Source organism: Rhamphochromis longiceps, linkage group LG7 (assembly GCF_057381845.1).
Source record: "Rhamphochromis longiceps isolate RC_006_pf linkage group LG7, R_longiceps_female_GT1.1, whole genome shotgun sequence".
In the NCBI taxonomy this organism is placed as follows: domain Eukaryota; kingdom Metazoa; phylum Chordata; class Actinopteri; order Cichliformes; family Cichlidae; genus Rhamphochromis; species Rhamphochromis longiceps.
In genome coordinates, this window is record NC_140563.1 from 69,091,824 (window position 1) to 69,115,552 (window position 23,729).

A 23,729-nucleotide genomic window follows, 5' to 3' on the forward strand; every position below is an offset into this window, starting at 1 on the left:
AGGAGAGAAAAAAAACACAAATATTTTTAGCACGCATTTTGTCATTTTTACACTGTCCGATGACAAAAGAACTTCCCTCGGGATAAATAAAGTTCTTATATTATCTAGGCCGTGCAGGTGCGCTCTTCCTCCTGTCCTCCAGGGGGCGACGTGGAGGTGTATGTCCGTCATCTGAACACAGGCAGGAAAGGAGGAAAAGAAATGGGGGATTGTGACATTACAAACTGGCATTGAATTACTGGGCAAGTTTACAAGGACATGGTCAAGATCATCCGACAAAAACTGTTTTCCAACCGTGCTGGGATAAAGAGAAAGGTGAACTGAAGAGCTTTGGGTGGACAGTGGGACAGAAAGCAGCTGAACTTAATCTGGACAAGATCAACATAAGTCAAACAGCACCGTTGCCTACAATACCACCATGGATGCTCCCTGATGCAGTAGCATATTTCACATTGTTAAACAAAAAGAACAAGGAGAGGGGGTTTATCTTCACATACAGCGCATATATTAATCAGTATTGTAGTTATGTCAAAATCTACATAGATGCATCAAAGAATACAGCCAACCAAAGCGGGATAGCATTTATTGTTCCTGAATTTAATATCAAAGTAGGGAAAAGGATCAGTGACGATTTATCAGTGTGCACAGGAGAAATGGTTTCATTATTGTTAGCAGTCCAGTGGGTTGAAGAAACAAAACCACTAAGTTCTGTGATATGTTCAGACTCGAGCTCATCACCGGCCGGTCTGCAAGACAGTCACTCAGAATGCAGACTGACATTCTGATAGAGATCCAGCAAACATTACTCAGAATAATTATGATGGGGCTTGTGGTCACATTCTTATGGTTACCAGCACATCATGAAGTTAAAGGAAATGAAACGGCAAATAGGACAGCAAAAGAAGCAACAAGGAGACCGATGGTAGGTATGGATATTAGTGTTAGTGGGACGGAGATCAAGAGTAGAATGGGATACAAAATGAAGGAAAGGTGGCAAAAGCAAGCGGAGGAAGAGAGGAAAGGGCGATGGTTTTACAAAGTCCAATTTTTTGTCATTTCGGTCCACACTCCACACCAGCTGGTGGCGGTAGTGCACCATTTTGCTGTTTGCCAACTGCCAATAAACCCTATAAAGAAGAAGAAGGAGGAAGCGAGTTAACTTATGGAGGCAAAAGCGAACCCTGGTAGCTAAAGTCCTACAGTCACCCAAGGCAACTTTAACCCGCTGTGGCGCTCAGCTGCATGGAGAACAAAGCGCCTGAGCTGCTTAACGCGGTTCCTCCTTACGGACACATGATCTGCAGCGACAAATGGAGAAATTCGTCCTTCATTCAGGGTTTGAAAGGTAAATAAGCACCACGAACCCGGAGTAATAAATATTCACCAAAAATCAGACGAGAACCCGCCTTTAACGTTTTATTATAAAAGTACTGACTTTTAATACTTTTAAGGTTGTGTTTATGGGGGGGGAGTTCTGCATGAAACGCAAAACGCGTGTAGATGTGAAGCCTTATTTTATAGTTCCTGAATTATTTATACTGTGTTAAGTATAGTTTATTTTCAATAGAACATATTTTTTGATGCCAGAGTTTAATGTTAATGTTCAAATATGATGATAATAATATTTTCAAACAAATTCATGCTCTCAGAATTTATTATTAAACTTCAGCTACACTTTTTAAATGATATATTCATAAAACTCATAGTATCAGATATTTGGCCTAAAATTGAATGACATAGCTTACGTAGCTCTGTAAATATAGCTATTTGATTTCATCACAAAAATCTGTATTTTATGAGCAATAACAGCAGAGGGCTGCAACTTGGCAGTTTTTCTCTTATTAAGATGTGAATCAGTGAGGTGGTCAGACTGGAAGCATTTGGTGAGTTGACATGAAGTACAGTGCTTTAAAAGCGTCGTGTCGATGTGCAGAACCCAGCAGCATGAACAGCTCGATTTCCCTGTGTTTAAACTGTCCAACAACACTCCTGAGGTTCAGTACGGTGAAATACCTCAGTCACTTTATTACTGATCAAATGAATGATGACGACACATACAGACAGCGGTGTGAGTTCTGTGTGCAGGCAGCTTCTCTTCAGTTTCAGTTAAAGCGGCTTTAATTGCACACCGTTATATACTGCCCCCTTGTGGTCGTCTGACGCGCAACGTAGAATGCAGAAGCCGCTTGTTGCATGTAATGATGCAGTGAGGGGGCAGTGTCAGTCAGATGTTTGTAGCTGTGGGTGTTTGGACTTTTAAAGCACTTTTAAGAAATGTAATGTTTGCTTTTAGAGAAGGACTGGATGGCTCTAGTAACAGTATGCTTTTAGCACCCACAGATCCACACACAGTGAGTGCTTCCCGCTCTGGCTAAAGTGTTTGTGTATTTAGTGCAATGAATTTGCATCTGCTGCAGGTGGAGGTGTGAAAATCATCTTTGAGACTGAGCTCGGAGTGGCAGATTTCCTCCTGCCCAACAAAAGCAGTGTCCTCTACGTCTCTGAGTGTGACATCATCGCAGGAAGCAGCTACAAGAGGAAGGTGGTTCGCTACAGGAACGTAAGTTTGATGTGGAACCTGGAAGCTTCTCGATGATGTTCAGGTTGATATTGGAGGCGCTCCTCATGTTTGTTTTCAGGCTGGGAGCAGCTTCCAGGAGCTGGTGTTGGTGGAGAAGACCAGACTCAGCGAGCAGTACTTCCCCGCTGTGCAGAAGTTTGTGGTGTTTGACCTCGGCCTGTCTCTGCTGCCCATCAGCGGGCAGGCCGACGCCTCACAGCTCATCGCTCAGATGGTAAGATTTCCAGAATGTGTTGATTTTTAGTCCTTAACTCTGGGTTACGGTACATAAAATCATTTTGCGTTGTTTTTCTCTATGATGTCACATTTTGTAAGTGTGTCATAAAAATATTAAACCCTGCGTAACAAAAAGGATTCAAACCAATCAGAACAAAAGACCAATCAAAGCTGGCCTTCTTGTTGAATTTGAGGCTTGTTCTTGTTGTCTCCAGGTTCACGGGGAGGGTCGGGAGAACCCCTTCAGGAGGAAGAGCTCGTCCCGCCTGCTGGACCCTCTGGTCCTGGCTCTGGTCCAGCAGATCCCCGGGGTGGGCAAGGTCAAAGCTCTGGTGCTGTTGCGGCACTTCTCCAGCATCCAGCAGCTCTGCAACGCCTCCCCCGGCGAGCTGGAGCCCATCGTGGGCCAGGCTGGCGCTCAGCAGATCCATAGCTTCTTCCACAAACACACTGCCGGGACCTGAACAGCTCAGTTCAGATTACAGTGGCCAAAATCCAGCCTTGAGACTGAAGTTCCTGCAGCATCGATTCACACTGAGAGACAACAGTCCTGGTTCCCAGAGCTGAGATGTCTGCACGAGGAGGCTGAAGAAAATGTTTTTACTCTGGCTTGCAGTTGCTGGTTAGGTTGAAGCAATAAAACCTGCACGGTTAAAATGAGGTAAAGGTTGGCGTTTGGGGGAGAATAACCCCGTCGCAGCAGGAATCCTGATCCATCTCACTAATAGAAAAAAACCGTAGTTTAAATTGACGAGTAAATCAGGATTATTTGGCACCCCAGGAATGAGAACAGTCACTGGACGATCAGGGCCATCACTCCTGATCAGAGCCGGGTGACCATGACCTGCACAGCAAACGGCACTTTTCACAGTGGTGCCTCAGGTCAGGCACGCTCCTCATCTTCATCGACATTCACGGTGTTTGCGTCCTGAGATGTGTGAGAGCGAAGGCTTCCTGCAAACTGCCTGACGTGTGTCGCTCTAAACCAGGCGCCAGGCTGATGCGAGAATTACTCGCACATTTGTGTCTCTGAGACGACGGTTTGCAGCGCAGCCTTCAGCGTGAGCAGGAAGCGTTGGAGGCAGCGTTAACCTAACATGTTGCCCAGTGTGTTCCCAACTGTCACTGGCCACAGAGCTGAGCCTGAGCTAATTCCACGACTCGGTTCATGTGCCGATTTTTACTCTGCATTATTTATTTTGACCTGAATGATGGTTCAGTTTTAAAGGACGGACTCGGACATCAGTTTGCCTCCTGAGCAGAGAAAAGTTTCCAGATTTTGAATGCATGCAAAACTGTTTTCTACGACTGTGAAATAAAAATAAAAACAAAGTTTCGCATTTTTTCTTTTTATTGCTTTAAAAATACCTGAAAGTATTATTCTGATGAAATGAGCTGCAGGTTATTCCTGTGTGACCGACTCATTTCAGTCGGAGGATACTAACACATGCACAGACTGCATATGTTGGGGTGTGTGTTACACTTTGAAATTTGGCACACTCGACTACATTAATATTTGTAACTTTATATTACCTCATCGTTCTTCTATATATTTTCAAATGAGCTAATGACAATACTTTTGAAAATATGAAATGTCTTTAAATCCTTACAGAATTGGGGAGTTTCTTTCTGTCACTTAGACTAAAAGAAGACTCTGGTCCTTAAACGTCTTGCACTAATCCCTTTCGGCAGGACCGGGAGAAGGTGAGAGTGCTCGGGCCGTTTTCCTCTCGGTGTCCTTGAACGCCTCTTGGTGAGTCCTGGGTATTTAACATTCTACCCTGGACAGCGGCAGGTTGTTGCGCAAGCGCAGCCCATTCAGTCTGCATGAATGCGGAGTGAGGAGAGGACAGGAGCACTGGGAGTACTGGGACTGGGAGGATCGGACCGGACCCGGGTAGGCGGACATGGATGGACAGAACAGCGGCAGCATCTGCTCCCGGCCGCACGGCACCGGGACGCACGGCAGGAAGGAGGAGAAGAAGATCCCCGACAGAGTGACTCTGAAGAAGGAGATCGGGCTGCTGAGCGCCTGCACCATCATCATAGGTGAGGCTGAAAAACAAGGAGATTCCTTCTTCTTTTGATTTAGTGCAGCAGAACTTTACATGAAACTCGTTCTTTATCAGAGCTGTGCTGAAACGGACCAGCTCCTCTGTGGCTGATTATAAGCTGAAAGCTGCACAGGAAACTCACAGCTTGTGGGGGTAGAAAAATGAGGGAGTCCATATTTGTTGTGGGTTCACATCAAATTGAGTTGTAGTGCTTACGTGGCTGAAATACATGAAGTCCAGGAGCAGGCTGTGGTGAAGCAGAAGATCATTGTCTGCTGGAGCAGAAGGAGAAGCTGGGAGCTTTAAAGAGGAGCATCATCCAGGGTGGATGGAGGGGGGAGGCCTGCAGGAGCTCAAGTCTGACTTAAAACTACTGTCAGCTTCAAACGGGCTCTTGTTGTTCCTCCGTTTGATGCTGGGCATGTTTGCAGTGAGCCAATCAGCACCCAAACTGCTTGTGGTGCACAAAAAAAGAGTTTATCTAAGCTAAATGAGTACTTTTTAAAAAATATATAAACTGTGTTTTTCTGCTTGGCACACAGACACAAGGAGGAACTTTTATATTGTACTGAGCCTCATACATGGCTGTAGGTTTCCTTCAGCACTGGCGGACAGAATCCTTCAGGGACTGAGCCTGGTGCTGAAGTGCCAAAAAGTGCAGTTCCTCTAATGTCCACTTGAGGCAGATACTCTCATGTTAAACTGTCCAGCTTTACACGCAGAGAAATAAACTTGTTTACAGCCTGAAGTTTCTGTACAAAGGTTTTATCCACAGAATGTTGGACACAGCCAAGAAGTGGATGCTGCGCACTATGGTGGCCTCAAGATCATTGACGGTGTGCTGTGATGATGAGAGCGTAGTCTGAAAGCAAAGGTGTCGATCTGCATTCTTACCTACGTCTACACTCACAAACTCTGAGTGGGGACTGTGAGAATGACATCACAGATACGAGCAATGGAAATGAGCCTCCTCTCCAGGGTTTCTGGGCTCTCCTTTAGGGACGAAGAGCGAGGAACTGCCCACGCTGAAAGAAACCAGTTGTGGTGGTTCCAGGGGCGTAATTTCCAGGGGGTTAGGAGGGTTATGGCCCCCTCAATAATCAGACCTGGAGGCCTCCTGGTGAGGTGCTTCTGAAACGAGTTCCAGAGCAGACCCAGGCCTCTCTGGAGAGTCTCTTGGCTGCAAACATGTTTATTTCTGCACTGTAAAAAAAAAAAAAAGTAATATAAAAGTATTTTACAGTGTGCTTTTAATGATATTTTAGAATATCATTAAATCTACATAAATAAATTGTGATTTTACATGTCAAATGTAAAACAACATAAAATCACTGTAAATGTGCTGTAAAATGTGAAGTTTTTACATGAGAGTCTGTGGGGACGGACTCACTGCTGGAGCCAGGTTCAAGAGGACCGCCGTGGTGGCTTTAGATAGCACAGAGGAGCAAAACAGTGAAGTGGATCAATGCAGGGAGGAGGCTGTGGTTGGTGTATATGTCGGCAGAACTTTGGACTTTAACACAGGATTTTGTTGTTTTTTTCCGTTTTCAAACCAACAGACTGATTTTGTTTTTGTGCATAAACCCAACCATACATACCTGTGCCATATTTTACACTCCCATTGACGTCATTTAGGATGTATGGGGATAAATGACCTTTCTCTTGTGAGGGACAGAAAGTAGGCCCACGGCTTAGCAGCATGGAGTAGCAGGTTTTCCCTAGTAGGTAACGAGGGGCCAGAGCATTAACGGATTTGCTAGTGGAGCTTTGTAGGTGGGGATGATATGTTCCCAGAGGTCAGCGTGAGTTAGAAGCCTGGCATATAAGTTCTGGACATACTGGAGCTGGAAATCACTAACAGAACTTCATTGTAATAATCGAGGTGGAGACAGAGGCACGGAGGAGAGTCTGCTACAGAATCAATGAGTAATGGCCAAAATCGAAAGGTGTAAAAAAGCTGCTGTGGTGACAGATATGATGAGCGTAGCGTCCAGAACAACACCCAGATTGCAAACCTCGGGGTTCATGTCAATGAGAAGATTTTTAGTCTGCTGGAGTCGGACTCTGGGGCTCACAACCAAGAGCTGTGTTTTATTTCTGTTGAGTTTGAGTAGGTTAGATGACATCCGTGTTTTGATTTCATGCAGACAGTTGCAAGTGATTGTGGGAGGAGCTGAGTGGAGGGTTAGGTACTGAGATAAAGAGGTGTATCATCAGCATAGGAATGTAAGCACAAACTATGGTGGCAGATGATCTGACCAAGGAAGAAAGACAAGAATCAGATCTGGAGTCATTCACAGCCCTGAAAGTCTCCTTTTCTATTTGCTGTCTTACCAGAGTTACTCTAAGTTATCACGATGGGTTATTTTAACCTTGTGGTCTACTAGCAGGCACAAAATGCCTTCTAACAGTATAGCTTAAATAAAATAAAATAGCTCAACAAGGTAAAAACTCCACAAAAGAAGGAGCAGAATTTAATAGAAATGAAATAAATCTTTAACAACTCACCAAGAAAAAACTGTAACAAGGATCTTTATGATGCAGGGAAAGATTTTCCTCATCTGTCCTTGTGGCAGCAGAAACAGATGTTAGAGGAAGTATTCAGATGTATGTCTAGCTGTTCACCACAGTCGTGTGGATGGTCTCTGCATCAGCTGATGGAGGAATCTAAGCAGTGATGGGGGGGAAATTCCCTCATCAAACAATATGGATGCATTAGCCGGAGGTTTAACATCCGAGCAGCAGTAACGTTCAAATTGATTTTTATTTTATATTTTTATATACAACGCCAAATCACAACAACAGTCTCCTCAATGTTCCTTCATGGTCACGTGTCCGGGTTCATGCTGTTATTCCAGTTCCTCAGCTCCTTCTTACCGCTTGGATTAACGTCCCTGTCCACCCAAAACCTCCAAAGGCCTGGTACCCACACTGTGTCTGTGAGGTGTGAGTGCAGCCATGTCTCCATCAAACACATCAAACTACACTCATGATGAGTCTCTCAGTTCACCGAGCTCATCCATGTTATTATCCAAGAAGCTCACATGGTTTCACCTCAGGGTAAAAACACAATGAGTAACTAAAATGTGTTTTATAGGCTTAAACAAGCTGCTGTGATAGGCCGACACTCTGCACACAACGAAACATTTCTGTGGTTTAAAGCAGCTGTCTTTCATTTCTTTTTCACCACAAGTGATCAGTTCAGTTTTCCGGTGTGTAATGAGGATTCCAGCTGTTACGGCCGACCTACAGTGGTTTTATTATCGAGTAAATGGAGTGCTCCAAGGCATTGAACCCAGGCTGCTAACCTGCTGCCTCCGTGGGTGTTGGTGCAGGTCTTGGCTAACTGGACCTCATCCACACTTGGCTTTATGTTTTTTCCCTCCAGAACAAGAGGAAGGTTTTGTGTGCAGAATGCTGAAACACCTTTCCATTCACAGAGAGACGGAGGGAACAAACTGGCTGCTCTGCACGCTGCAGGAAGCTCTGCATCTGAAGTCATGTTTCTGTAGATTAAAACAAACTCAAATCTTTTTTCTTGACCTTTTAATCCCTTCAACGCTGACATGTTTCAGAGAGGAAGCTGCAGGAATGAGCTGCTGCAGAAGGTGAGTCGGTCACTTCCCACCTCTGCAGACTGGAGTGGATAATTTATGTCTGGTTATGTAATGGCTGTGTGTGCCACTTGGCTGCCTTCTGCCACGCTACTGGTAGTGCTGTAGACTGAATGTGTCGGATCTACTGGTACTCCACGCTGCATACTGAGGCTCTGGGCAGGAGGAATTGTTCCTCCTGCCCAGGAGGAACTTTGGGCCTTTATGTCCTTTATGTCTTATGTCTTAACTTATGGCCTTTATGTCCTTCTCTAACTCACTCTGTTATGGAGCTCTTTGTGTCTTTATGTCCTCTATATAAACTCAGAGGGGACCAGTTTGGACTTTGGAGCAGTAGAAATGTTCAGGATGTTCTCTGACAAAGAAGTCACATGTGAGAAGCACGTGCAAGAAGGATGGTGCTATGTGACCAATAAGAGAACAATCAGGACCTGTGGGGTCTCTACCTCCAGCTTCATTCTTTGCATTGTTTTCTGGGTCTCATTTACTCTTTTTTAGTATTTGGCAGATTTCTGGACTGACAGCAAGCAAAAGCCAAATTCTCCTGAATGTATCTCATAAAGCTTGAAGCTCTTCATCCTTCCTTAGAGCTGATGCTTTGGGCGTCCCCTGCAAAATCAATTCTGACTTCTACCTGACTTGCAGACAGGCACACTAACCCCTGATCCTCATGTTTGTGTCACCAGAATACATGAATACAAATGAATGTACAATGTGTCCCCGGCCCAAAACAACAACAACAACAACAACAAAAATAAAGATGAAGAGAGAGGAGTTGAGGCGTTTGACAATATGAGACATTATCCATCCATCCATCTTCTGGTTATCAAATTCAGGTGTCCCAGGGCAAGGTGGGAGGGCTCACACACCGGACAGGTCACCCATCTATCACAGGCCTAACAAAACCAGGAAAAAACTAACAAAGTAAACCAGGAAGTAACCAGGAGACTAACATGAAACATGACATAGACAGGACAAGAAAAAAGGCATGAGAAGTAAGAAAACACAAGGAATGATTAAAAACTAATGGCAACCATGGCAACCATAACAGCTCACCAACAAAGCACCCCAAAGTGACACATACCTCATGTGACCTGGGTTATTCAACATACAAGATATTAAAGATCTCGACTCCTGTTAAATGTGTCTGATAGGGAACATCATCGGCTCCGGGATCTTCATCTCTCCTAAGGGTGTCCTGGAGCACTCGGGCTCGGTGGGAGTGGCTTTAGTGGTCTGGGTGCTGGGAGGCTGCATCGCTGCGTTGGGCTCCCTCTGCTATGCTGAACTGGGCGTCACCATTCCCAAATCTGGAGGCGACTACTCCTACGTCACAGAGATATTTGGAGGTCTGACGGGGTGAGTGACCCTTTGTGTGTCCAGTACTCTTCACTGAATTAGGATTAGGATGATGGAAATCTAAATGTCAGGGGCCTGAGACTAACCTGAGACTGCTATAAGTGCTTTTAAGTTCAAATGTGGAAATAACATAAAAGAGAAAAGGAGCAAACTCTTTGCCACAGTACTGTACAATAAAGAAATATGACTTTTTATCAGGGTTAATGCCAGTAAATAACTTTCTTGACCAATGTAGGTCAGTCTACATGGACAGGTAAAGGGTGTAGCTTCATACTACACATGGAGACAGATATGGAAGACATGAATTAGCACAGCTAACCAGCAGGTTCTTACCATCAACCGAACATTTACGTTCTGCCGTCATACAGGCAGGTTGTGTACCAAAAACTTTCTGAGTTGTTGTTCATGTAAATTTTTCTAGTTACGACACTTCGTTGGAAGGACGCAGACTCATTAACTCGAATGTGTGTAGCAGAAGCGTCTCGTTGTGGTGGATGAAGGTGATGCCATCAGGACGCTGCTGCTGCTGCTCGCTTCACACCTCAAATCAAACTGGAGGATGGCCTAAAGTGGGTCATGATACAGAAAGAGATTTCGCTGCAATAGAAACCCGTTACAGTCCTTCTGTCAAAGACATGACGAACAAAAGGAAACAGTTTGGGCCACAGAGCCCGGTTATTCTGGACTGTCTTACGAGTGCCATGAAGACTCCAGAAGTCTAGAGGTTCTTTAGCTGCACTCACACTGGACGTGGTCTTTTTTATATTCACCAGTGAAATCCACGGCGAGGGCTTTGCCTCGTGTTTTGCTGTCCTGCTGAGTTATGGAGAGTTTCTGAATCTGTGTTTGTCACTGAAGCTCCTTCTCTCTTCCAGATTCCTCCTGTTGTGGAGCGCCGTCCTCATCATGTATCCGACCACGCTGGCCGTCATCGCGCTTACCTTCTCCAGCTACATACTGCAGCCGGTCTTCCCAAACTGCGTTCCACCGTACATGGCGACACGGATGCTGTCTGCCACCTGTCTCCGTGAGTGATAACTTTATCAAACACACTTTGATCAGTGTGAGGCCAGTTCATCAAGTCAGAAGAATTGCTTCATTGTTTTGTCTTCTGTGGAAAACCTATAAGGTCGATCCTTCAGGCCCACAGGAGATGCAGTACGAATCGGGATGTATATAACAGGCAACACCTCGGACGCTGTAGTGATGAAACACATTTCCAACCAAATTCGTTGTCCCAGAAACTTTTTCTAAAAGGTGCCTTTAGACTGTTTGATTCAAATGGCAGATTTTCGTGGCGTATCAGAATATACATTCACCTGCATTAATATTTGTTGTACCTCAACCAAGATCCTTTTGGTACCCATCAACAGGCTTCTGGTATAATTCTTCTTGGAAAAGTCAGTAGAGTTCATGTATATTGTTTGGTTTCCTGTCACAGACTCAACTGTTAAGCTTATATCACAAATTTTCAGCAGCGTTGAGGTCGAGGCTTTGGGAGGCCCATTCCATAAGCTTAATGCTAACTTGGTTTATCCAAATGCAGTGTTTGGGATCATTGTCCTGTTGGAACCCAAGACTGTGTCCAAGTTTCACCCGTCTAGCTGTTGGTTGGAGAAGTTGAAGATTGTGGAGGTAGTCCTCCTTCTTTATTCCATCCACTTTGTCTAATGTACCAGAACCACTGGCAGTGAAACAGCCCAGAGCGTGATGCTGCCACCGCCATGCGTCACAGCTGCAGTGTTCTCAGGGTTGAAAGCCTCACCTTTGCTCCTCCAATCAGCTCCATCTTTGTCTCGTCTGACCATCAAACTTTTCTCCAGACGCCGTTTGGCTCGTCCACGTGGGCAGCTGCAAATTTCAGTTGAGCTCGTTGATTTTGGAGCAGGAGCTTCTTTCTTGGTCCATGGAGATGTGAGACTGGCTTCACTGTGGAAGGGACACTGGTGTTCCAGCAGATTCTAGTCCAATGGCAGGCTATGTTCCTGAACATAACATAATAATGGCCCGGGTAGTTCCTGAACATCCTAACAGTTTCCTGTCATCTGAGGGGGACAGTCTGGGTGTCTCCCAGACCTCAGTGGGGACAGATCTGAGTAACTTGTACTTGTGTGATCTTGGATCCTTGCTCAGAAACGGCTCAGAGAGACTTTCCCAACTTGTGTAAATCTGCAGTTCTGCTTTTCAGATCTTCACTGAGATGGCTGGACTTTCCCATTGTTCCCAGTATTGGTCAATCCAGTGAATGCTGTCAAACAAATCCTTTTTATGCTGCAGAGAGAATCTGTCAGTCGTAATTAACCATGATCACTAATGAGAAGCTAACAGGCCTCGGCCAAGTTTAAAGACATTGTAGAACCTCCAACATCATTTATCACAAGCTTTCAGCATGTGCACGTAAACATCAAAATCAATTCAGACTTGAGCACCCAGATCCTGTTTTTAAGTTTTTTAAAACTGTCCATCCTGGAAGAAGAACCGTTCAAAGAAATCATTAAAAGCCCAAAATGACTGTGAGGTTCAAGCCTGTGACGAGTGGATGGAAACCTCTGACCTCAGCTGATACTGCTGCTCAGCATTCATCTTTAGAAACAGTTGTGCTGATCAGAAACATACTGGTTGCTCTTTTTAACAGAGCTTGAATGTGTTTCCAGATTTGGGGGATTTTGTCTGGAGTGGCCAACGGGAAGAATGAATAAGGCAGAAATTCTGTGTAAAAAAAGGCTTTAATAAAAAAAATCACATGTTCGGTGTGATGCAGCGTGGAGAATTACGTCATGGAGCTGCAGATTGCGGCTTGCGAGTCTGCCGTGCTGCTCGTTGTGTGCTCATCTTCCCTCTGTGCTCCAGAGAGCAGTGATGCAGCATTACTTGAATGTCGGAGGAGAGTAAAGTGTGTTAAAATGCTTCTAATAAAAAATGCATTGGAATCCTGGAGGAGGAAGAAGAGCAGGACCAGGAGATGAGATGAGCTAAAATCATTTAAACCCTCCGAATCAAAGATTATCCATGTTTTGTCTGTCAGTGTGTCCATTATTCAGCATCATGTGTGTGGCAGTTTACAGTTTCTATAGAGCGGTTTGGTGCTCAGGGTGTGAATGAACTGAAGAAGCAGCAGCAGAGGGATGTTTGTTTCACATTCTGCTTGAAAGCAAACAGTTTGCACAAAGCTGAGTGTTTATAGCTGCTCTGAAAGGCTACACTCCAAAGCAGAGTCAAAAGTCTGCCTTCATAGAGAGCGACAAAGTGCAGTGAATGGTAGAAATGAGCATAATGGCACACACTTTTGAACAAACCCTCGTCGAAGGCTTTCATGCTGTTAAACTCAGTTGTTCACACATGAAGTGAGCTCTGTGTAAAGAACGAGAAGAAAGACGGCGAGAAAAGTGACCCGGCTGCTTTCTCTGCTCTTCGGCTCTGCAGATTTTCTGCCCTCTCACGGCTGTCCAGCATTTCTGTTATACAGTTCAAATCATGGCAGTTTCATGTATTTATAAACTCTGTATAAAAGTGCATTAAAGTCACACGTGATTGGTTTTGGGAGGTCCAGTCATGAAACCTCAGTGCTGAAATTTTGGTCACCGTGTGTGTTTTATGGAGGTAGAAGTGACAACAGCACAGACGCTCCAGTTAGCTGAGCGAAGTCTGTCTATAGAGAGCAAAACTGTGTTTGTATCAGCTGCAAACATTTGTTTTTCTGCTGTAGTTTGAACTTTGGACATCAGAGGAAGTGCAGCTCTTTTAACACTTGCCAGTTTTTATATACATTTGTACTCCAGCACATAACAACAGGAATCTAATAGATGGCTGTAAACTGTCAGTACAGGGTCATTTCCATGTTACCTGGACCTTTGCAAAGACTGTCTGAATGTCTCAAACAGTTACTGCTTGTCAGCACTGAATTAAGCTGTTAGACACATTAACATGGAGGACATAAGCTAACTCTTTGGTCCCATTCCTTTCACTGTGAAGTTGTCCGTGAGGGGACTGTCTCCTCCTGGGTTTGGACTGATGGCCTTGGCTTGTTAGGTAAATGTGTAAGCTACTACACTATGGAGTGACTGGAAAGGCTGGCTATAAAAACTCTGCAAGTTCACTAATCCAGTGGGGTAAAATAAAAACTCTTAGATCTGAGAAAAAATCTTAAAAGCAGGGTGTGACTCGAAAAATTCAGCTGTTTTTATCAAGAATTGATTCAAAGACAGCGAGTGTCATTAGACGTTTAAGGACAGTCAGTGAGGACAGCCCGAGCAGAGGTCACGACCCCTCGGGCTGCCTAATTGGTTGATGTCTTGTAACTGGCTGCAAATGCCTGATCAATGAGTAAATAATGTCTGAGCTGGAATCTGAAGAGAGACAGCTGGACTCCTGACGCCCTCCTTCACACTCGTTCTTGGAACGGGATCCTGAAACGTGAGCTCGATCCGGCCTCCTCGGAGGGTGGCCGAGGGGCACCCAGACGGTTTTGTTCGCCCTTCGCAACGGAAGTGGTTTGTTTTGTGTGGCTGACAGCCTGCCTTTGTGCCGGAGAGCGAGGCCACCATGAGAGCGAGCAGGGGAAAGCCGCTGACAGTGATAGACGAGGTGAAACAATCACGCCCTCTCTCACTCGGCCTTTTCCCACATTCCTGCCTCCCAGGGTAACCGGCTGCTGCCGCCCACTGCCGGTGAGAGTACCCGCACTGGGACCGCCTGATGGAGACCAGATACTGCTGCTGATCTTATTAAAGGAGCACTCCACCGGCTTTACGTGTTGATCTCAGTCCAGACCAGCAACCTTTGGTCAGTCTCCAGTGATGTCCAGCTCAGTCCCAGTCAGACGGGGACTGGTGATCCAAACCTGTGTTGTCCTCTTACCCAGACAGGTCTTACTCCAGGAGGCCTTTCCTCCTTGCCTTGAGGAAAGGCCATCGCTAGCAGCTTAGAGGTTCCACTCCAGATGTTTCTGTCTGGATTGACTTCCATAGCCTTTTCCTTGACTCTCAAAGAAATCAGAGTTGTCCTTCCCCCCAATCAGGGCTGTCAAACATAAGCCCCGAGGGCCCACCATAGGGCTTTGGGAAATGTGAAGGAGGGCTTAAATTTTAAACTTTTTTCCATCATTATTTTTTAACTCTCAGCCCAGATGTGGCTCCACAGAGCGGTGACCTCCAGCATGCAGCTGTGAACAGGAGCACCTGAGCCCAGAAGGATTGAGCTTAGAGACACGTTACTGCTTATTGGTGGTTCATTTAAAAGTTTCATTAATGTGTGGAGGTTATTTAGCTGTGCAGAAAGAAAATAACAAATCCTAAGCATTCATTTCCTGAGGAGAGCTTTCTGCAGTAATAAACCCCCCTCAGAATCAGCTGATAGTTTTTGATCTTTAATGGAGACGTGCCAAGTTTGACCTTTAAACTGTAGAGATGTTCTGAGCACTCTCTGTCCTCCCGAGTGTGTCGTTAACGAGGTTCTGTGCTCACCTCAGTGCTGCTGACCTGGGTGAACTGCTCCAGCGTCCGCATGGCCACCAGGATCCAGGACGTCTTCACGGTGGGGAAGCTGATGGCGTTGGGCCTCATCATTGTAGTTGGTCTGGTCCAGATCTTCAATGGTAAATCTGCCAGCCCTCAACAGATCTGACGCTTTTCCACTTCCTGAGGTAAAGCTAAAAGCTCTGATGTCTCATGTAACCACCAGGAAACTACGAGGCGCTGACGCCTCAGGTGGCCTTCTCTCTGGAGAGGACGCCGTCGGTTGGGCAGATCGCGCTCGCCTTCCTGCAGGCGTCCTTCGCCTTCAGCGGCTGGAACTTCCTCAACTACGTGACAGAGGAGGTGGTCGAACCCAGACGGTGAATATTCACACTTCTCATCACCGTGGTTTTGCTTTCACAAATTATTGGGAACGTTCTGAAGATATGTAAGTGCCCAAACACGAGAACTTCATCCAAATGAAACTTTAAAGGAAACGTCAGACATCAAGGAAAAGTGAGAACTGGAAAGTGAGAAACTAGCCTGCTTACAGTAACCAGATCACCACCAACTCATCAAAAGGTCCTACTTAGCAAATGAGATTGTTAATGTGCTGCAATTTTTTTTTGTTCTGCAGATTAATCGACAACTGCTGAGACCAAAATATAATCTGAAAACTAATCTTGCACTTTTGTAATCCTCTGTCAATCAAACCAAATGATGTCTAACACTTCCTTTAATGTTTGTTTTTGGCTGCTACAACTTTCTTTTTTCAGCAGAGTGATGCTCCATGATCCTCATTATTTCTCCGTTTTTATTCACCACGACCGTGTTAAATAAGACGTGGTAACACTTTATAAAAACCGGCTGTGAGGCTTACAGGTTCACGCTTTTCTTTATTTCTTTATTTATTGCTTTCTGTTTGCTAAGACACACAAGAACAACAGAAAAATGACATCTAGTAGGAAAGAATGAGGCTTAAGGTCATTGCTGATGATGACTGAGACCTGACAGGGTTAATAAATGGAAAATTTCTAGTTAATTAACTTTTATGTTCAGTAATAGGTAAATGGATCGGAAACCATACAGCTGGTGTACATTGATGAGTCAGAGGGACTTCTGTTTCCTTTTGTCTGCCCCTCGGCTCTTCACTGTTGGAGTTACTTAAAAAAGTCATGTATTACACACAGGACCGATGCTGAAGGCCTGTGAGGCCGCAGCAGTTTTCATGTAAAATAATTATTTAACTATTTATTATTTTATGATTTTTCCACTGCTTGGAACAGTACTACAGTTTAGTTAACTGTCAGGTTGCCATTTATCACTGATGGTTATTATGACGTGTTACCAAATATGTGAGTAAAATATAAATATATGCAACTTCCTTTAAAGTGGATCCTTTCTGCTCATTTCCATGTTTTCATTCTTGGACTCTGCTAGAGGAGCTTTGCATGAGTCACAGTTCAAAATAATCCTCCTCTGTCTCATACTGGGCTGTGTTGCAGACCCTCAGCTCATCCTCTGTCTGAAACGAGATGTTTAGCTCCTCCCCTTTTAAATCAACTTTCTTCTGATCGGTTGATGGAAAATTGGAAGAGAAGTGGGTGGGGCTCTTTTTGCCTGAGATGATCAAATTAGGGACATGCCCTGTCCGTGACATCATACAGAGCTAGGAGTAAAAAAAAACCTGTGAAGCCTGAGATTCTGTCTCACAGGGACTTCCTGTGCAGACATTGATCTAAAACTTTAATTTCATGCTCTACAGTAAAAGTTTCACAGGTTAGAGTTAAAATATATTAGTGCTTTTTCTTAAATCTGTAAACTTTGTAAAGTATTGTATTATTTAATTAGTTAAGTCTGTTACTGTTAATGTCTTGGAGCAACCACATAATTTCCTTGGGGATAATTAAAGTATTCCGAACATGCACCACAGGGACGTGCCATATATGACGGGAAATAAGCCGAATATTTCCACTTTGAAAGGAGTCTGCTGTCTGGTGGTCAGCTCACTCGTTTCAGTGAGCTGACCACCAGACCTTCCTGCTTGAAAAGCTCATCCCTCAACTTCACATGTGGTTGTAAATGTTTTGGTTTGGACTGTGTCGTTTGTGCATGGTGCGTGGCCTCGGTCAGGAATCTACCTCGTGCCATCTACATCTCCATCCCATTGGTGACCTTTGTGTACACGCTCACCAACATCGCCTACTTCTCCTCCATGTCGCCTGAGGAGCTGCTGTCATCCAATGCTGTGGCTGTAGTGAGTAACATGGAAATCATGGTCTCGATGTCCAACTCTGCTGAAAATGACGTGTTCATGCAACCAAACTGCTTTTTAAATTGTGTTTCGAGGGGAAAGGTAGAAAGGGAGCAGTCATGTGTAACACAAAGACAGACAAAGCCTGCATTTGGAGACCTAGCCTGATGAACCAGGTAAAGTTAACCACTATTAAAGGGGTAGGCCCTCCCACAGCTAGATTTACACATTTTTCCTCTGACATGTTGTGCTGGTTATGCAGCTGAGTTATATCCCCCAGTGTTGGAGAGAGCACCACATACTAAATACCCTATAAAATACATTAACATTTAGGATTGACAAAGTAGTCAAATATGCACACACAGACTGAAAACCCTCCCACAACACATTGTAAAACCTTTACACGTATACATGCAATCAGTAACCAATCAGTGTTAAGCTTTGGTTATGGAGAGGACTCAAAGTCAAGAAAATAAAACTCAACAAAAAGTGTCTTCATATCCCAATGTTCTGATGAAAAAGAAAGTTTGGTTGATTCTGACTAAATCAGACTCATGGGTACCTGTCCCGTTGTTCCAGTGTGCTTAAAAGTGAGGCAATCTATTTCAGCTTAGCTCAGCCAATCAGAGTCTGCGGGAACAGATTAAAAGAACACCGCTGTGGTCTGAGCGTGTTGGTCAATCTTTCTGTTGTTCTGCTCTCCAGACGTTTGGTGAGAAGCTGCTGGGAATGTTCTCCGTCATCATGCCGATCTCTGTGGCTCTGTCTACCTTTGGAGGAATCAACGGCTACCTGTTCACGTCTTCCAGGTGAGCCGGACTTCCTGTTTTTCTGTGGTTTTAAATAATGAAGCAGCTGCTAAGTTCGGGCTGGTTTTCCTATCAACAGGTTGTGCTTCTCGGGAGCTAGAGAAGGTCACCTCCCCAGCCTGCTGGCCATGATCCACTATAAGAAATGTACGCCCATCCCCGCCCTGCTCGTCTGCGTATGTACACATTGATATTACAGAAGTCTCAGTTTCAGTGCTTTCTACACATAAACAGTATTTTAATTGTTTTTAACTGCACAGTGCTGTTTTTAAGTATTTTTATAAAATTTCTCCCTAACTCTGTGAGCTTTATGTCCCATTACCTCTAACCCTGAACCCAGCGCTATCAGCATATCAGATTTGTAGCTTTTAAAAAATCAAACTAAATCAAAAAGTGTTTGCATATTTAAAAAAATAATTATTTTCTTTTCCTCCAGAACCTACAGCTACGGTTAAATAGATTTTCACAAACAGATGTGTCAGTCTGCAGGAGAGTGACCAATTTTGGTACCAAAGGTTTTTAAAACCTTTTTTTTTTATTTAAACAAACTGCTTGTGTGGACTCCCTTCTTTAACCAGTTTGGGGGTTTGTCCGGGACAAAAGGAGCTGAATTGGGGAGGCACAGTGTTGTGAAAAAACTTGGCATGGTTTCTAAAACAAGTGTCCATAGATGGCAAGAGAACCTGTTACAATAGCTAAACAAAGGTAAACAAAAAGAAAACGATCAAATTTTTCTTATTATTTTTCAGATTTTTTGTTTTTCTTATAACTCTCAGAATAAAGCCACATCCTGGTTTAAGCGGACATACAGCAAATATAGACTTAAAATGTTAAAGTTGGTCACCAGATTGACTTTGCTGGGTGTTACCAAAGTGGCCCGTCCAACCAAAGTCTGCATGCGGGAAAAACTTTCAAAAACTCTTCTTCAGTCATGTTCACGCAGTCACGTCTAACCTTGTGTTACAGTGCACAGCCACCATCATCATACTCTGCATTGGAGAGACACACAATCTGATCAACTACGTCTCCTTCATCAACTACCTGTCATACGGTGTTACCATCGCAGGCCTGCTGTACTACCGCTGGAAGAAACCCAACTTGTACCGACCCATCAAGGTGAACCCAGCAGGCTTCTACCATCTGTTACCTGTTAACTGTTCATATCTGCAACTCGTCAGGTTTCACTGACTTCCCATCATGTACTTGCTGTCTTCTACAGGTGAACCTGCTGGTTCCTGTGTGCTACTTGATGTTCTGGGCAGTGCTGCTGGGATTCAGTCTTTACTCTGAGCCAGTGGTTTGCGGTGTTGGACTAGTCATCATGCTTACGGGTGTACCTGTCTACTTCCTGGGTGTGCATTGGAAAGAGAAACCAAAGTGTATCTATAACTTCATTGGTGAGTTTCTAAAGAAATTACTTTGTAGGGTTTAATTTGACTTGTTTTAATACAACTTGTGATTTTATCTTTCTGCAGAGAGGGCGACACATGTGGGCCAGAGGTTGTGTTTTGTGGTCTTTCCTCAGCTCGACCCCATCGAGCTCGCCAGTCCTCCAGAGTGGACTGACCGCTCATCAGGCAGGGGAAGCGTGTCTGTCAATTCTTAAAACTCTTATCTGGAAACAAAAAGATCTTCTGGTTTTGTTTTTTTTATCCTGTTTTTACTGATCATCAAACAAGTCCAGACCCTGTTCCAGTCATGGGAGCTCTGTCTGATTTTTGAACCTTTGAGACTCTGATTTTTGTTTTTCTAAAGTTGAGTGGAATGCCCGCTGTTCTGTGTGGGCTGCGTACAGTTTTTTCTCTCCATCTACTTTTATACTAAGTCTTCAAGTACACCATCCTAATGCCAACAGTTTCACGCCGTGGACGGACTTTTTATTTCCACTTTGGAACCATCTGTTCCTCCTTTGGTAACACGACAGAACAGTGACTCTCTCTGAATGTTGCTGGTATTTTATTGTGCCTTCAGGTCTTTTCACACCAAGTTTTTCCTACAGTTGGAAAACTGCAAAAAAAACTTGCACATTGTTTGTTAAAGTCACTAAAAACAGCCAACTCCTTTCTCATTTTCAGATCCATCCATGCCACCAGTGTGTCACGGGGCTCTTTTAAGATGCACCAATAAAGAAGTGATACTGGAACAGCAGGCTAGATGCTTTAGATTTGGCTAGATTTAGAACCTAGGCTGAAGTCAAAGATAGCTGTTGTGATAAATTTTGTTTTTTTTGTCTGTCTTCTTGGATATTTGCCCCATTCGTTTTCATTTGCCTGAGCAAAATTTTTCTTCAGACCAATCTACTATCTGCTGATTAGTTCCCATGCATTAAAAATGAAGATTTTACATGTTTAAATGGGGAAAATGATCCACATTTGGAGGCAGGAGGCGTTGGCATTAATCATTTCGCTGCTCACAGTTTGAGTCCTGGGAGAGATTTTTTTTCTGATTCTGCTTTTCCTTATTTGTAGTCATACATCTGCTGTGCTGGAAGTTCATATGAAATATGGGAAATTTGGGAATGGCACACACATGGCTCTGTATGATGTCAGCAAGCACAGATATTCCTAATGTGGCCTGATTAGACCTAAACTCCACCCACTTTCTGTTCAAACCTTCTATTTGGGGCAGCCAATCAGAAAAAAGTTACTGTCTTGTTTCAGACAGTGAACGAAATGTGGGGCTTCACCAAGGCCGAGCATAAAATAAAGGATTATTTTCCTCTAGAAGAGTCCTTGAATGTAAATATGGAGCTGCAACATTAATAATAACACCTTGTCGTTGTCCCAAGGAGCCACCACAGCAGATGGAGCTGCATATTTCCATTTGGTGAAACTGCAGCCCCCCCCCCCATTTAATCCAGGTTTGGGATTGGTATAATCTTAACCCTGTAGGTTTGTAGCTCCTCCTCCTGGTCTTGAACCAGGGAGCTTGTGTGTGTAAGACAAACGTTAAACCACCACATCAGCCCCCAAACTGTTACGTGTTAATCAGAATGAGTTACAGATTTTACTTTTTAAATAAATAGAAAAGTAACGTTAGGAAAGGATGACATTACAGACTGTGTGCAAGACGTCAGAGCAGGTGTTTGGTGAAAATTTCAGACTTGGTGTGAAAAGCTCTTTATTTGGTGAAATGTGTATAAAATGTGGTGTATTAACTGATTCACTGTTAGAGATTTTAATATATTTGTGAGTGCCTTTTTGCTTTGTTTGTTGCATAGATTGTCTGAGAATTACTTTGGTGTCCTGTTGACTGTTTCTGTGTCACTATAAAAAGAAACCTGCTGTAAATAAACCAGACGGAGCACAAAGCACTGGCACATCCAAAAGACCGAGGGCAAACTCAAGCTTAAAAAATGTTGCTAACAAACTAGTTGTGCTCACGTTACCTGCTGCTCTCATGGATGGATCACATGATGCTGTGACCGTGAGTGCATTCAGACATAGGATTTGTGTAATCCACAGCAGTCTAACACGCTGTGGCACTTTATGTTGTGCATGTAAAGTGTTGCTAATGCAGGATGTTACTGAGACAGAATTGGCCCTTCTTGCAGTCACATCTGCTGGTCAGGTTGGAGCTGTACTGTTAGCAAAGCTTCTCACCTTTGCTAACAGTACAAAACCATCTTTCTTCAATTTCCTGCTCTGTGCAGTTTCTGATTATGCAACGTGTTATTCTGAGAAACTGTGAACAAGACCCTCTTTCAGTTCTAAGGTTTTCTGGATTAGGACATAAAAAATCATCTGGTCTTTAGCAGGTTCTAAACATATTACACTGTGTCAGCAGCACGAGGCAGCATGCAGAAACGGGCCTCATGCATTCAGCAGCTTCGAGAAGCTCCTTTAGCAGTAATAAGTTGCAGTGATGATTTCCTGTGTGACTTATCAGTCTCTCACATCACTGTGGAGGAGTTTTGGTTTCTTTGCCTCATTGAGGTCTGCAGCATTAAGCTCTTTGAGGACTGGACTTTGAAACGTTGCAGCAGCTCGATGCTTTTCTTCTTCAGCCGTTCTGCTGCTGTGCTTGGATCATCGTCCTGCTGAAGACCCAGTTTGGTCCAAGCTTCAGCTGTGGGACACCCGGCCTCACACTGACTCTAGAATACTTTGGTATACAGAGGAGTTTGTGGTCTAATCAGATCATCATCCCTCCACCACCATGCTGACAGCTGCTATGGGGTGTTCAGTTTTGTAAATTATGGAGAGATATCTCCACCTGTCCAAAGGACATTGCCTCGAGGTTTGTTCGATTTCAGCTTCATAAACCTGAGCCATGCTGTGATGCTGTCCCTGACTCTACTGAAGCCTGTAGAGTCAGAGATGGAGATCTTGATGGGGGGGTTTTCACCTCCAAACCAGCAAACTGCCACAACTTCAGCTTTTATAGAGCTGCTTACACCGGCTGAGGATCATCTGCTTAGGTGCATCTGATTAACTCACCTTTTAATTCCTATGGAAGCAGTGAGGATGGACTTTTTCACACACTGCTTCTGTGTTTTGGCCTCATTTGTTCAGTAAATACTGACACAGTGTGATGTGTAATACTGTTCATCTGAAGCTGACCTAATTTTAAAACCTTCTAAGGACCAGCTGAGTTTTTATGATGTCTACCCTAAAATTAAAAGAGAGTGTACTTTCTTTTTATGACTGTGTGTTTTTCTGTGTTTGCTCTCAAGCAGCTGTGCTGTTGGACAATAACAGTACGAGGAAGCCTTAACATTTCTATGTGCGCCCTTTTATTCATGTGTTTTTTGTTACACCATATAGTATAATCCACTACACTGTGCACTTAATGAGTCATAGTTATCCCAAATGATTTTTAATCCCTCAGGTTATGGCAATTTGCAGTGTAAAGCAGCAGGGATGAGAATTCACACCTCCAAGTCAGAGGCCATGGTTGTTATCCAGACGCAGGGCTGGGCTCTGTGCTGATGAGAAGCTGCAGTATCTTGTGTGCTGTTCTTGAGTAAGAGGAGAGCAAGAGACTGACGCAGCCTCTGCAGTGATGCAGACGCCGTATCGCTCCGTTATGATGAAGAGCCACAACAGATCAATGCAAGTCACAGAGGGACTAGAAATTACAAAATTAATATCATTTTTTATTGAATGAGACTTGAAACTAATGATTAAATCAGGAAGTCATCAGGAGCATGTTTGTTGCAGTCACAGAGAGAGGATGCTGAGGGCGGTTTTACCATAGACCCAACTTCAGATTGGCTATATAATAATAATAATAATAATAATAATAATAATACATTTTATTTAAAAATAGCGCCTTTCAGAGCACCCAAGGACACTGTACAATAAATACACAATAATAAGAGTAACAGATAAAAGTTAAAAGCATGCAGAGGTTTAAACATAAGCTATTTTAAACAGGTGAGTTTTGA

General features: G+C 44.0%; 2 protein-coding genes across 2 annotated transcripts; both read left to right on the forward strand.

Moving 5' to 3' along the window:
- The first annotated feature begins 1,131 nt into the window (after window positions 1–1,131).
- Window positions 1,132–4,129, forward strand: faap24 (FA core complex associated protein 24). The gene is made up of 4 exons (XM_085411453.1): window positions 1,132–1,345; window positions 2,418–2,560; window positions 2,640–2,795; window positions 3,013–4,129. Exons 1-4 carry the CDS (start codon window positions 1,243–1,245, stop codon window positions 3,259–3,261), a joined length of 651 nt encoding a protein of 216 aa, XP_085267579.1. The 5' UTR covers window positions 1,132–1,242; the 3' UTR covers window positions 3,262–4,129.
- A 506-nt stretch (window positions 4,130–4,635) lies between these two features.
- Window positions 4,636–20,778, forward strand: slc7a10b (solute carrier family 7 member 10b). Its single transcript, XM_085415031.1, has 11 exons — window positions 4,636–4,846; window positions 9,620–9,824; window positions 10,700–10,851; window positions 15,292–15,417; window positions 15,504–15,657; window positions 17,411–17,534; window positions 18,237–18,340; window positions 18,420–18,516; window positions 19,307–19,456; window positions 19,560–19,737; window positions 19,816–20,778. The coding sequence occupies exons 1-11, from the start codon at window positions 4,705–4,707 to the stop codon at window positions 19,944–19,946; spliced, it is 1,563 nt and encodes a 520-aa protein (XP_085271157.1). The 5' UTR covers window positions 4,636–4,704; the 3' UTR covers window positions 19,947–20,778.
- Window positions 20,779–23,729: the final 2,951 nt, after the last annotated feature.

Bases quoted from the DNA above. Each gene is read 5' to 3' on its own strand.
- faap24 (XM_085411453.1), top strand. From the start codon at position 1,243: ATGGAGAACAAAGCGCCTGAGCTGCTTAACGCGGTTCCTCCTTACGGA. The intron at 1,346-2,417 runs GTAAATAAGCAC...CATCTGCTGCAG, and splicing joins CTTCATTCAGGGTTTGAAAG to GTGGAGGTGTGAAAATCATC. The intron at 2,796-3,012 runs GTAAGATTTCCA...TGTTGTCTCCAG, and splicing joins CACAGCTCATCGCTCAGATG to GTTCACGGGGAGGGTCGGGA.
- slc7a10b (XM_085415031.1), top strand. From the start codon at position 4,705: ATGGATGGACAGAACAGCGGCAGCATCTGCTCCCGGCCGCACGGCACC. The intron at 15,658-17,410 runs GTGAATATTCAC...GGCCTCGGTCAG, and splicing joins GAGGTGGTCGAACCCAGACG to GAATCTACCTCGTGCCATCT. The intron at 18,341-18,419 runs GTGAGCCGGACT...TCCTATCAACAG, and splicing joins TACCTGTTCACGTCTTCCAG to GTTGTGCTTCTCGGGAGCTA.